Here is a 14,259-nt window from a genome sequence, read left to right as displayed (position 1 = left end):
ATCTTGACATGAGGTCTTAATATTTCTAACATATATTCCACATTTTTGAACACATCCTCAATAACAAGATAACATTATAAAGAATTTAGAATAAACATTGAACTTACATCATTCAACACAAACACGTTAGAAATCGCCAATTCTATAATGATCAAGGGCTTACTCCAATTACATGCTCACCGTGGGGTTCGATTCTAAGAAGAAGGGGTTTAGCCAACATACCTTAATTGAGCTCCTTAAAACTCTAAGATATTCCGGAATATTAGCCACTTCAATCTATTTTAGCAATATAATAACATTGAACCAAAATTAGGAAGATGAACATGGTTTTAGCTCATTTGATCATACTATCAAACACTAGGTGTGTATCAATGTTTTAAGCCCCTCTTTGTGGAAGATTCCATCTTTCCCCAACCCATTCTCTATCATTTTTAGCTCACACACTTCCCACATACCTTAGGAACACATGCATGCAAAGTAAGCACTCTCATCCCCATGAATTACCTCACTAATGGCCCATTCTAATTACATTTTGAAATTAAGAGTTTGGGTGATAGAATCTTACCTCTTAGGAAGAAGACCTAGGTGCCTCTCTTGATAATCTTCAAGATTTTAAGTGAGAATTGAAGAACAATGTGATGAAGATCACTTCTCCCACTAGGACCCTCTCTCTCACTCTAAAATTATCAGAAAATATGATCAAAATGGTCCATGGGGTGTGTTTTAACGAAATAGGGTCGGGTTTAAAAACCCCAAAAATGAAGCTCCGAAACAAGGTCTGTGATCGCATAATCGATATGTGGGCCGCATATCGGTCGCATAATTGTTGACCAAAACGACCCAAAAATCTGTTTGTATTTGTGGTCACTATGTAGCCCGCATAACGGTTCTCCGATCGCATAATGCACCGAAGAACAGTTATGTGGTCACGTAGTCGACCGCATAATTGCTTCCAGACTGACCCTCACCTGCCTCACTTTGCGGCCATTATGCGATCCGTAGAGTGATTCTGCGGTCGCATAATGGGCCGCAGATACGCATTTCACTACCAAACATTTTCCTTTACTATCTAGTGCATTGTTCAACCCAAAATCCGAGTCGCGGCTCGCAAGCTCACCGCGAAGAACTTCTATAATATGCAACACGTAAAACCAATCCGGTACCACGAAACATTATTTATTTTTTTTCGTTTGCAAAATTTTATGGGGCCTTACATATGAACCTGAGGAATTTTTTGGATCCGACCCCGAATGCGCATTTTTTCGGGTTCAGCTTCATATTGTATCTCTTAAATATGTCAAATGTTTCCTGCAAATATTTCAAATGGTCCTCTGCTCGTAGGGATTTGACTAACATATCGTCAATATAAACTTCCATTGATTTTCCTATCTGTTCTTCGAACATCCGATTTACTAGGCATTGAGAGGTGGCACCGGCATTCTTTAATCCGATTGGCATTATGTTATAACAATCGCTGCCGAATTTATTGATAAAGGAAGTCTTTTCTTGATCAACCAGGTCTATCCAAATTTGGTTGTACCCGGAATAAGCATCGAGAAAACTGAGTATCTAGTGCATGGTCGTCGTGTCGATCATCCGATCGATGTTAGGCAAAGGAAAAGAATTGTTAGGGCATTCCTTGTTCAGATCTTTATAATCCACACACATTCTCAGCTTATTTCCTTTTTTAGGTACAACCACTACGTTAGCTAACTAGTATGTGTATTTAAATTCCCAAATATACCCTATTTTAAGGAGTTTAGATACCTCGTCCTTGATGAATGCATGTCTGACTTTGGACTGAGGTCTCCTCTTCTGTTTTACCGGATGAAACTTCGGGTCCAAACTCAGCTTATGAGTGGTCACCTCCAGCGGGATCTCTGTCATGTCAAGGTGGGACCAAGCGAAACAATCCATGTTAGCTATAAGAAATTCAATGAGTTTTTTCCTGAGCTTGGGAGTTAACCATGTGCCCAGGTATACCTTACGATCGGGTAAGTGTTCGGTCAAGATAACTTGATCCAGCTCCTCGACCGTCGATTTGGTGGCATCGGAATCATTCGGAGCTATGAACGATCTAGAAACTCCGTAGTTATCCTCATCACCTACTCCTTGATCTTCCGGTTCAGTCTAGGCCGGTACCGGTAATTGCTATTTAATTTATTCCTTCCTGGTCGGCTCCGTATTCTTTGATGTCGAGACCACGAGCATTGGGATCACCTCGACGATTGTGAATATTTCCTTTGCGGTCGGCTACTCTCCGTAGACCGTCTTGATTCCTCTCGACGTAGGGAACTTCAGTGCATGGTGTAATGTAGAGGGTATTTCCCTCATGTTGTGAACCCATGACCCTCGGCATCCTCGTCGCTGAACGAAATGGTTCCCTCCGGGATGTAATATCGGATGTGTTTTTTTCTCGTGATGGATACTTTAGTGCGCTTTATCATTAGCCCCTATGGAATATCGACCCCTTCAATTATCATGTTGATAACGTGCTAAGGTTCTTCCTGTTCGGTTTGTTTGTTGGAGTCCCTGTTCCTGAAGTTGTTTTTGGCTCAATCACTCAGAAACTCTTGAAGGTGCCCGTTATTAAATAACCGGGCAACTTCTTCCCTCAATTGTAGGTAGTCCTCAGTCATGTGGCCATGAGTGCCATGATACTTACACATCAGGTTAGGATCTCTCTGGGTAGGATCAGACTGCAATGGTCGAGGCCACTTGGTTTCTTTGATGCGCCCAATGGCCGATACGATGCTGGTTGCATCAACGTTGAAGTTATACTCTAATAAACTTGGTGCTTCCCTTCCCTCGAGCGGCCTGTAAAAAGCATTCTTACACATCAGACCTCAGTTATTGGTCCCACAGACACTTCTCTTCTCATTCCTCATGGGGTTATGCCCGGCCCCATTTCCCCTTCGATCTATACTATATGGCTGATACCGATCTCGGACCGGCCTTGATTCATGATTGATGACTCTCTTAGGCATGTCATCGATTCTGATGGGATAAACGAACCCAGAGGGGGCTCCGAGTTGGTCGTCCTCGACTCTAATTTTTTGCTGGTACCTGTTGTGGACGTCGGCCCAAGTTACCGCAGGGTACTCTACCAAATTTTGTTTCAGCTGCTGCGAAGCCAAGGAGCTTCGGGGGTTAAGTCCTTGAGTGAAAGCATGAACGTCCCAATCGTCCGCATCCGGAGGCATTTCCATTTGTTCCATTTGAAACCTTGACACGAACTCCCTGAGAATCTCGTTGTCTCTTTGATTAACCTTGAAAAGGTCTGATTTTCTGGTCTCGGCCTTGATGGCCTCGGCATGATCCTTTACAAAAGCATCCACGAGCATAGCGAACGAATAAATGGAATTTGGGGGCAAGTTATGGTACCATATCATCGCTCTTTTTGATAGAGTTTCCCTGAACTTCTTTAATAACACTTACTCGATTTCGTCGTCTTCCAAGTCATTACCTTTGATGGTGCATGTGTAGGAGGTCACATGCTCATTCGGATCCGTGGTTCCGTTATATTTTGGAATATCAGGCATACAAAACCTCTTCGGGATTGGCTTTAGTGTCGCGTTCGGAGGAAAAGACTTTTGGACAAATTTCTTGGAGTCGGGAGCTTCCAATATTGGGGGCGCTCCTGGGATTTGATCGACTCGGGAATTGTATGTCTCCGCCTTCTTGTCGTTTGCCTCAATTTTCTTATCACCTGATTCCACCCGTTTCATCAATGCTTCGAGCATTTTCATTACTTCGGGGTTGACACCGTACTCAGCTTCACCCGGACTTTCGATGATCTACTCATTTCTTCGGGTATTTTTTCGGGACGGTTCGGGCTCAACTCTGCTGGGGGACAGCTTTCTTTTTGCAATTGCACTATCGCTGTATGTTGAGCCTGCAACATTTCGAAGATCAATCGTAGACTGACCCCGTTGCCTTCGCCTTCAGGCGCTTCTCGAGCCGTTGGTCGAGCTTCTCCGCGAACGCTGTTCTCGGGGTCGTTAGGTAGGTTGGCGTCGATGGCCACCTGCGAGTTAGCATCGACTGGGTCTGCAACTGGAACTCCGTTGGGATCAGCATGGGGCACCTCATTGCTAGGCACCAGATTGTTGTTTTCGCCATGATGGCCAGACTCAGCCTCAACGTTCAAGTGAGCAGACTGAGAATTTGACATTTTTAAGTTGGCCTGAAATTGAGACCTTAAAGAACAAGTGTAAAATAGAGTGCGTTATGAAAATTTGTATCAAACCACTACTATTATCCTTAGCCCGACAGTGGGCGCCAAATTGTTTGCCCTTAAAACGGATAACAATTAAATTTGTACGCGGTTTTAAAGATATGTAAATTGATTCAATACAAGTAATCAAGAATGTTAGATAAACGAATTAAAGATAAAATAAATAACCAAACCAGTCGTGACGTTGAGTTCGAGCTTTTGATTTAAGTTTAACAATGGTTCTGCCCTCACCGGACCCTCGATTCGAAGCGGAATGTATATGAAAAAATATGATTAAAAATAAGAACCTCTCAATATCTAGAAAGTAGAGAAATAAATTTGTATTGCATTAATATGCGTGTTACAATGTGTCTATTGAATAAGAAATTTTTTATTTATATAGTGGGGGAGTTTTACCCTTAGTACAATTCTAAAAAAGGTAAAAATCTTTCTTGTGCGTCAATCAGTGATACACTACCGACGTCGGGCGAAATCCGCGCCGTGATATCCGGTTGGGTGCAGATATCACGGTCCTCTGTTAGTCGTGTACAACCGTTTGTGGTGCTTTCCGATGTCTTAGAGCTCGTTCCGGGTTCGGGGGCGTTGTCTGGTCAGGTCCGGTGGAGAGCACCTCATTCCGGCCTCGATTCAAAGAGTTCTCAGTTTCGATCTCTATCTCATACATTCATACTCCTTACTTCGTTTGACTCACCGGGAACTCGGGGTGTGTGCTAACCCGAGTTCACCCGTATACAAAATGAACGATAGAGACAAATAAAGACAATAACAACAATTAATAAAGTTACATTTTCTTCCATCCACTCATCAATACCAATCTCTTTGATCCTCAAGTAAATCTGAAAATTCAAGAGTTGAACTTTTCAATAGTGTATAATTATTTTACACTATAAGATTAAGTGACTTATACCAACAAGTAATTGTTCGTTGGTTACCTAAAAATAAAATAAATAACATGTTATGAAAAGTTATACGGTCAATATTATAAATTAATTACCAACTCCATAATCTTCCCTCATCAATTAGGCCTAAATTTAGTTAGTTGCTGCATTTTAGTTAGTTTAATATGAATGGCTATTGTTTATACGATTGTCGCATTTAAAGCACTGCATATGCTGCAGAACTCTTTGCAGTGACCAAACCACAACGCTTAATGGCGCTACAAGCAGGGGCAGAGGTCGAGCTATGACTCGTGGGTTCGGATAAATCGAATAATTTTGACTCAGACTTTGTATATATATGTTAAAAGATTTACTAAAATAAGTACAAATAATAGATTTTAAACCAATTAATAATGAGACGTGCCTTCACAAGCTTTTCTTTTCTGTTTAATTCCTAATTGGGACTTCAAGTAGTAAGAGCTTTAACATATATTTATATATCCGTTCAGTTTTTAAGTGAGCTAATTCAAAGAGTATGCAGCCCCTCCTTTCTCGCACCATTGAATGTATCAAAAGAGTGGTTTTAAAGAGGGTCTATTATTTCTCCGAAGGTGGTGGAGTGGTGGTTGAGAAGGAGAAAGAAGTAAAGAATTAGGAGAAAATAATGAAAAGAAAAGATTAAATGATAAAATACACTTGTTCGGCGTGTGTAGTTCACAACTCAAATACAAATCTAGGTATGACTATTCAAGAAATAGTTATTCCACTTTAGAGAAGTTCAAAGGGTAATAGAACCTCCACAAATTATGTGTTAGGTATGCGTATTTACAACTCAAACACAAATCTAGGTGTGACTATTAAAGAAATAGTCATTCTACTTTGGAAAAGTAAGGGATAATAGAACCTTCGTAAATTATATGTGTTAGAGAATTTTCACTAGGTGTCTGATATTTAACTTTTGTCAATATTAATAGGAAAGTTTCTGAATTCTGTTAATTTTGAAAAGCGTTTTTTTAAAGTGCTTTTAAAAAAATTATATTTGGTGAGAAATAAATTTGTGTTTGGTAAATTAATTTAAAAGTACTTTTGAGCAACAATTAATTTGGCTAAACTTTTAAAAAGTGTTTCTAAGTGTATTTTTCTTAAAAGTGTTTTTCAAAAAAGTGATTTTGAAGAGAAGCTATTTTTTCTGCTTCCCTAATACTTGCATTTGATTCTATTCAAAAATACTTTTTTTCTTCAAAAAACTTGGTCAAACATCTTATTTGGCAAAAATGCACTTGTTAGAGCTTCTCCTATTTCTCCTTCTTCCTCTTCTCTTGTTTCTTCTCCTTCTTCCTCCTTCTCCTTCTTGTTCTTGCAATATGTTGAGGATATGAAGCCCCTTGTTAATTTGGAAGAAGAGTTTACAGGGGAGAAGATAGGTAAAGAGAAGAACGGGAAGAAGAAGATTTCAAATCTTTGAACAAGGGATTTTCGAACATATCTATGTTTTAGACTTATGTTCTAATATTTCTTTTGATTAACTTGTTGACTTGACATGTGGACACATCACAGCCTTAAATCATTTCTTATGAAGAGTGCATCTCGGCCATTGATTTTAGAGAAATCAGTTGTGAAGAGGAAGGTTCTTCTAAATTCCTATACGTGCTCGCACATGTATATAGATAGGAAGGAATAAAAGTTGTTATACAGTTATACACATAACCAATAGAATATTCACAAGTGTATAGTAATAGTTTTCTTTTTTACATCAAATACTTATATAAATGTATCAGTGAACAGTGAATATAACCAGAGAAAATTTTCACACTTTATTTCTTCAGTTTTCTTTCATGGCATCAGAGCAGTGAATTGCTCGATCCTTCAATTTTTTTTCAACTTCATCTTTCTATTTCTCTTTCCTTTTCTTCCAGCCATGACTGGAACAGAAGCTACTTCTGTTATTTTAGCCTCAGGTTCATCTACCAGTGGAAACAGTCTTGATTCCACTCATCCTTACTATCTACATTCATCTGATGCACCTGGCATGACACTGGTAAATTCACCTTTTGATGGAAGAGGATTTCCAGGCTGGAGGAGATCTATTCTCATAGCACTCTCTGCTAAGAACAAGGTCGGTTTCATCAATGGAACTTGTGCACAGCCAAGTCTGGATTCCAAGGACTATCCACAATGGAGTAGGTGTAATGACATGGTGATTTCTTGGTTATTGAATTCTCTATCTAAGGAGATAGGAGACAGTGTCATCTATTCAAAAAGTGCAAAATATCTTTGGAGTAGTCTTGAGCACGGGTTTGGCCAGTCAAATGGGGCCAAACTCTATCACCTGCAGAAAGAAATAGCAAGATCAGTGCAAGAAAATAGTAGTATAGTTGGTTATTTCACCACACTCAAGAGGTAATGGGATGAGCTAAGATTCACTAAGCACACAGTTAGGATGCACTTGTAACTGTATATGTGTGGAAAGAAGAAGGAAACAAAGTTTCTAGAAGATCAAAGGATTATTCAATTCCTTATGGGATTGAATGATGTATATTCACAATCAAGAAGCAACATCTTTATGATGAACCCACTTCCTTCATTGGATCTTGCCTATTTACCATTGTTGCAGGATGAGAGTCAAAGGGAGATATATGTCAATCCACTCTATCCTGCTGATGGTTCATCATTCATGGCGACAGGACAAGAAAAAACCAACCTTTACCCTACTGATGCTTCACCATTTATGGTAGGTACTCAAGGTAAAGCCCCACAAAGAAGCAATGTACAGCCACAGAAAGTGTGGAACACAAACCAAAACCCTGCTGACAATCAGCATAAATTCAAGGGAAAGAAATCTAAGTACAACCCTAATGTCAGTTGCACACATTGTATGAGGACAGGGAATTCAAGGGCAGACTGTTACATGCTTATAGGATTCCCAGAGAATTTTCAGTTCACTAGATCAGGGAACTATCAAGGAATGGTGAAGGCAAATAGAGCAGTTGCAGGACAGGAAGATGAAGCAATAACAAACACTTGTGGAGAGGGCAGTCAGGTCAATCAAAACCAACATTTCAGCAGAGAGGTGGTCAATATAATCAAACAAGTTCAAATTGAAAATGCAGGAAGTACAGAAATCAATGCCAATATTGTTGCTGGTATTATTCTTAAGTATTCAGGAATATGTTGTGCTGCTTTTAATACTAAGACTTGGATAATTGACTCAGGTGCCTCTGAGCACATGTGCTTTGATTCTAATTCTTTCATAGATCTTACTCCACTCCCAGCTCCCGTGCTCGTTAGTTTACCTAATTCTTTTTATTTATATGTTACACACATAGGGAGTGTATCTATTCAGCCATATATGATCCTTAAGAAGGTTCTTCATGTCCCTTCTTTCAAATATAACTTATTGTATGTTCATAAGTTATGTCAACAGTTCAAATGTTCTCTCAATCTAACTTCTTATGGGTGTATGTTACAGGTCCCTTTAATGAGGAGGGGACAAGCTTTTGGTGAAGTGAGAGATGGGTTATATCTATTGCAGCCTACTAGTAACATGTCTAGAGTTTCAAATCAAGATGTAGTTTCAATTTCAAAAGGAAGAAATTCCAATATTAATTCTAGTTCTGTTTCTTCTCTAGTACCTAAATTTGCTATTGTAGTTTCTGATGTAAGACTCTGGCATGCCAGACTAGGGCATTTACCCTTTTCAGCAATGAGAAATCTCAGTTTCATTCAATTTCCTTCAGAATTTGATTATGTGTGTAATGTTTGTCCTCAAGCTAGACTACATTTTTCCTATAAGTCATATCAAAACACATTATCCTTTTGAACTAATCTGCATTGATATTTGGGGACCATTTAGAACAACTACATACAATGGTTATAAATATTTTTTAACTGTTGTAGATGATCATACTAGAGGAACTTGGACTTTTCTACTAAGTTCAAAAGGAAATGCATTCTAAGTTTTGAATTCTTTTCTAACCATGGTGGAGAGACAATTTAATTTGAAAGTAAAGAGAATCGGGTCTGATAATGCTTTGGAATTAGGAAAAGGGACAGATGAGGCTGCTTTACTTGCTTCTCAAGGTATTGTACATGAAACATCTTGTGTAGCCACTCCTCAACAGAATGGCATGGTTGAAAGGAAGCATAGGAATCATTTGGAGATTGCTAAAGGATTGTTTTTTCAGTCAAAGCTTCCACTCCAATACTGGGGTGAGTGTGTTCTGACTGCAACCTATTTGTTTAATAGGTTCCCTTCTAGAGTTCTCAAGGGGAAAACACCTTATGAGATGTTGTTTGGAAGACCACCTACTTATGACTCCCTCAAGACTTTTGGGTGCTTGTGTTTTGCTTCTACTTTAGCTCACAGTAGAGGGAAGTTTGAGCCTAGAGCAAAGACTTGTATGTTTTTGGGATATCCTCAGAATCAAAGAGGATACAAGCAGTTGGAGATGAGTAGTAAAAGGGTCTTTGTTTCAAGGGATGTCAGATTTTTTGAAAAGTATTTTCCCTTTGCTCAATTGCCTAACTACTCCGCTCCCTCCTATTTTCCTTTAACCCTTATCAACTCAGATGTCCCAGCAGGATGATACATTATTTTCAACTTCACCTCCAGAATTCCCTCCTTTCAGTCCAAATCCAGCATTAACACCAAACCAACCAGGGCGGATGCATCAATGCTGAATTTATACTCTGATAACCGTGGTGCTTCCTTAGATCCGATAAGCCTGTCAAACCTACTTCTGTTCATCAGCCCCCGAGACCATTGACCTCGATCACTTCTTTTGTTGCTTTGTCCAGGGTTACGTCTCGATTCATTGATTATGTGGTTTCCATTATACGGTCGGTATCGGTCCCTGATCAGACCTTGTTCTCAATTGATATCTTTTGCCGTTTTGAGTTTGAGTCAATACATGCAAAGACCTTGTCTTTCACATTTTTCTGCTGCTTTGCGTGTCTTACAGTATTTGCGTGCAGATTCTGCTCAAGGAATTTTCTTATCAGCAGATCCTTCTTTTGATTTGCTTGCATTTTGCGATGCAGATTGGGCTGCGTGTCGAGATTCACGCAGATCTATGAGTGGCTTCTTTATTACTCTTGGGGGTGCTCCTATCTCGTGGAAGTCCAAAAAGCAGGTCTCCATCTCACTTTCTTCCGCCGAGGCGGAATACAGATCCATGAGAAAGGTTACTGCTGAGATCACCTAGTTGGTGCGTCTGCTCTAAGATCTTTCCATTTCTCCGACTCTTCCTGTCCCCGTTCATTCTGATAACCAAGCCGCCATTCATATAGCTCGCAATCCCGTCTTCCACGAAAGAACCAAACACGTAGAGTTGGATTGTCATTTTGTAAGGCAACAATTTTTATCTGGGCTTATTACTCTTTCTTTTGTCCCATTACTCTTTCTTTATCTGGGCCCATTACTCTTTCTTTTGTTGACTGGACACGTGGACACATCAGAGCCTTAAATCATTTCTTATGAAGACTGCATCTGGGCCATTGATTTTAGAGAAGCCAGCTGTGAAGAAGAAGGTTCCTCTAAATTTCTTTACGTGTTCCGCACATGTATATAGATAGGAAGGAATAAAAGTTGTTATACACATAGCCAATAGGATATTCACAAGTGTATAGGAATAGTTTTCTTTTTTACATTTCTTTTTACATCAAATACTTGTATAAATGTATTAGTGAACAGTGAATACAATCAAAGAAAATTTTCACACTTCATTTCTTCAGTTTTCTTTCACAATAAATTAGGAGCAAGCAACTAAAATTGAAAAAAATGAAATATTGATGTGTTGTTGAAAATTGGAGTAAATTTCATGGGTGGTCGCTCAACTTTGTGTTCATTACCCAAAAGTCACTTTTTTTCTTTTGTTACGTAAAAGTCATTCAACTTTATGTTCATTACCCAAAAATTAATTTTCTTTCTTTTGTTACACAAAAAATATTTGTCTATGTTCTAGTTATCACAATAATCACTTTGACTAAATTTTACAAACCTTTCACTTGAAAAGTCTATTATGCCCTTGATATTATAAATCATCTCATTTGTGTAATACATTCTATATTATATGCTACATAATATACTTTTACCTAGGTATTTTACTTATAATTAAAATAACTTAATATTATTTTATTTATTTATTATAATATATTCATACATTTAATTTTTTTTTTCTTAAGGTTATTTTAATTATATCTGTGGATTTGATTGAGTAGGTAATATTTCATGCTTATATTGTCTATTTCTAATAATTTTGATTAGTTTGGTTGAAGAAAATTAGGAAAGACCGTTAATGGATTATAACGATCCAGTCAAGATGTATAGTCAAATTCTAAAGATTTGTCAGGATTATTGTCAAATTTGGCAAAATTAATATAGTTTTTAGTAAAGTGAGGAACTGTTTGATAGAACACCTTATGATGATACAACATTTTTTTCCAGCTTGGGATAGTACTGCACGGCTGCACCTTATGGGGATTACTAGTTATTTATCTGTTACGCACGTGTAATCTTATTTTTATGTCGAGTAGGAATTAAATAATCAGAATTAATTAGAACCACATAATAATTAATGTAACTAAAACCACTAATGAAAATGTAATACTACTGCATCAAAATTATTCCCAACCAATGCGATCAACCAAACCAACCCTATATTTCCAATTTTAGATACGCAAAAATCACAAGGCCTTTCTAAATCTACTCTCTCTATCTCTTCCTTCTGGATTCTTCATCTTCTTCATCGTCATATCTTCCATTTTCCAATGTCTGCAAATACACATAGTACCCTCAACTCTCAACTTATGGGGCGTACTCTCCGAATCAAAGCGCATAATCAATGCCCACTCTCGCCATTTCTTAGCTCTTTCAGTTCTCTTCCTTTTGCCTCTCTCTTTCTCACTCATCACCTACCCTTCTCTTCAAATCACTCTCCTTCAATCCGGTTTCACCATCTTCCGACCCGAAAACACCCACCTTTCAGCTTTCCCAGATGACCCAACCCGGATTCTTATTCCCCTTGTATTCACTCTCTTTACTGTTCTTCTTTCAGTTTTAGCTATTGCTACAATCACCTACAGCAGGCTTTATGGTAGACCTGTTAAGCTAGTTTCATCACTTAAATCGGTTTTATTTTCTTTTTTTCCTATTATTTCGACCCTTTTCGTTTCAAATGCTGTTGTTGGGTTTATTACCATCTTTTTTGCATTTTTCTTGGTGTTTGTGGTTAAGGGGTTGGAGTTTCTTGGACTAGAAATGGTCTATGATTCATATTACTTCATGGGCTTGGTTATTTGTTTCGGTTTAGTGCTTGTATGGGTCTTGATTTGGCTGCAGGTTAATTGGTCATTAGCTTATGTGATTGTAGTAGTTGAATCTAAATGGGGTTATGAACCTTTGAGGAGAAGTGGTTATTTGATAAAGGGGATGAAGTTGGTTGCTTTATCAATAGTGTTGTTTTTTGGGGTTTTAATAAGCTTATTGGTGGTTGGTTGTTCGAGTTTTTTGGTTACTTTAGGAGAGGCAAGTGGTAGGTGGACGAGTTTTGGGGTTATATTTCAAATGGTAGTGAGTTCAGGATTTGCAACTCTGTTAATGCTTCAGAGTCTTGCTGTGAACGTGGTGTTGTATATGTATTGCAAGGCATATCGTGGGGAGCTGGCGTTTGAGATCGCGGAGGAGTTTGCGAGTCAGTATGTGTGTTTGCCTTTTGATAATGAGAAGGTTCCTCATCTTGTTTGTGTTGTTCAAGATTGAATGTGCCTAAGGTCAGTGAGATTATGTTAGGATGATGCAGTTAGTAGTTTGAAGAAGTAGTGTTTTGTTTTACTCGTAGCATGTATATAGTTTCTTGTTTGTTAGATAAATGATTGAAGATGTGTGTTACCTGTTGGCAATGTGCATCTTTATATGTAAAAAAAGCTTAATACTGTTATGAAATTTCCTTCTAGTTTTGCCACTTCTCATGTATCATCCTAGTATGAAATGTGAAGTTAGGTTGAATATTATGTCCAGCTTAGCTGCAGTGGTGTCTCATTATCTTGCTCTTGAGACTTGTGAGATCCAACTTGATTTGAAGTTGTGGAACAAATAAAGTGTACATTGAATCAGAAACAATTGAAGGGAGTCATGGCTGGTAAAGTTGACCTCATGTGACCAGGAGATCATGGGTTCGAGCCGTGGAAACAGCCTCTTGCAGAAATGCAGAAATGTAGTGTAAGGGGTTACTCTTTTATTGAATCAGAAACAATGAACTATCCTTGAATGGCCCCTGCTATTTCTCTTCCATGCGAATTGATCCCAGTTGAAAATCATGTTGCTTTAATAGTTTAACACAAAAAGAAGCAAAATTTAAGTTCATTGCTTCAACTTCTGAATACTTATATACAGTCTTGGAAATCAGAGGCCATGTTTTGTGTATAAAATCATCATGTATCCAATATCAGTTGTAAATCTGATATTGGAATGTCTGTAAAATTGGAGATGGTGGTTTTACTTGCATTTATATGATGTAAGGCCAGTTGCAAAGTGTGTATGATGAGAATAGGAATCCGCCTTGACACTAACAAGCTCTGTTTTCCTTTATTTTCTTCTCCTTTCAAGAAAGACGAATTTGACAGTGGTTTAATGTAAAACAATGAATATGTAGTTGCATACGTCTCATTGCAAGCACATATTTGGAAACTTCTCTGCCAATTGGATCAGAGATTTATAGAGGAAATTGAGTTCTAAATTCCCAAAAACACACGATTATATAGTCAAAGCGAATAGGCTGCCTTTAAAATCATCTCAAGCGCGGCTAATATGGCTATAAAGTTATTTCTTGGGGAAGTTCCTACCTAAGATGAAGAGCACTTATATAAAGTTACTACAGAAGGTGATTTCAAGTTGGCCAAGGTGAAGAGAAGAAAATGATAGAGAGATTACACGTGGAGCTCACCTAACCTATGTAATATCTAATAACTCGAGTCTTATGTCAGTCATAGAACGGCAACACATTTTGAGCACGCTTGTATTTTCTGCAGAATGTAATTGCATTATTCAATTGGATCCTAAAGGTAAAGACTTCAGTAATTTGATTGGATATTCCAGTCCAATCAATCAACTGAGTTACTCTTCGAGTTTGTCCTTTAAGGCAACGT

The 14,259-nt window shown here is 38.3% G+C and overlaps 2 protein-coding genes across 2 annotated transcripts; one reads left to right on the top strand and one right to left on the bottom strand.

Moving 5' to 3' along the window:
• Positions 1–2,555: 2,555 nt before the first annotated feature.
• LOC138900266 (uncharacterized) lies at positions 2,556–3,392 on the bottom strand. Its single transcript, XM_070186986.1, has 2 exons — positions 3,067–3,392; positions 2,556–2,817 (listed from the first exon to the last, which is right to left on the bottom strand). Exons 1-2 carry the CDS (start codon positions 3,390–3,392, stop codon positions 2,556–2,558), a joined length of 588 nt encoding a protein of 195 aa, XP_070043087.1.
• Positions 3,393–7,573: 4,181 nt separating this feature from the next.
• LOC138900265 (uncharacterized) lies at positions 7,574–9,048 on the top strand. The gene is made up of 3 exons (XM_070186985.1): positions 7,574–8,398; positions 8,585–8,773; positions 9,013–9,048. Exons 1-3 carry the CDS (start codon positions 7,574–7,576, stop codon positions 9,046–9,048), a joined length of 1,050 nt encoding a protein of 349 aa, XP_070043086.1.
• Positions 9,049–14,259: the final 5,211 nt, after the last annotated feature.

This window comes from Nicotiana tomentosiformis, chromosome 10, assembly GCF_000390325.3.
Source record: "Nicotiana tomentosiformis chromosome 10, ASM39032v3, whole genome shotgun sequence".
In the NCBI taxonomy this organism is placed as follows: Eukaryota; Viridiplantae; Streptophyta; class Magnoliopsida; order Solanales; family Solanaceae; genus Nicotiana; species Nicotiana tomentosiformis.
The sequence above is the reverse complement of the archived record's forward strand: the minus strand, read 5'-3'. Positions and strand labels throughout refer to the sequence as shown.

Excerpts from the sequence above, each read along its gene's own strand:
- LOC138900266 (XM_070186986.1), bottom strand. The coding sequence starts at position 3,392 with ATGATATGGTACCATAACTTGCCCCCAAATTCCATTTATTCGTTCGCT. Across the intron at positions 2,818-3,066 it reads TGGGCCGACGTCCACAACAG|GCCGCTCGAGGGAAGGGAAG; the intron begins GTACCAGCAAAA and ends TGCTTTTTACAG.
- LOC138900265 (XM_070186985.1), top strand. The coding sequence starts at position 7,574 with ATGTGTGGAAAGAAGAAGGAAACAAAGTTTCTAGAAGATCAAAGGATT. Across the intron at positions 8,399-8,584 it reads CACTCCCAGCTCCCGTGCTC|GTCCCTTTAATGAGGAGGGG; the intron begins GTTAGTTTACCT and ends TGTATGTTACAG. Across the intron at positions 8,774-9,012 it reads TTGCTATTGTAGTTTCTGAT|ATGATCATACTAGAGGAACT; the intron begins GTAAGACTCTGG and ends TAACTGTTGTAG.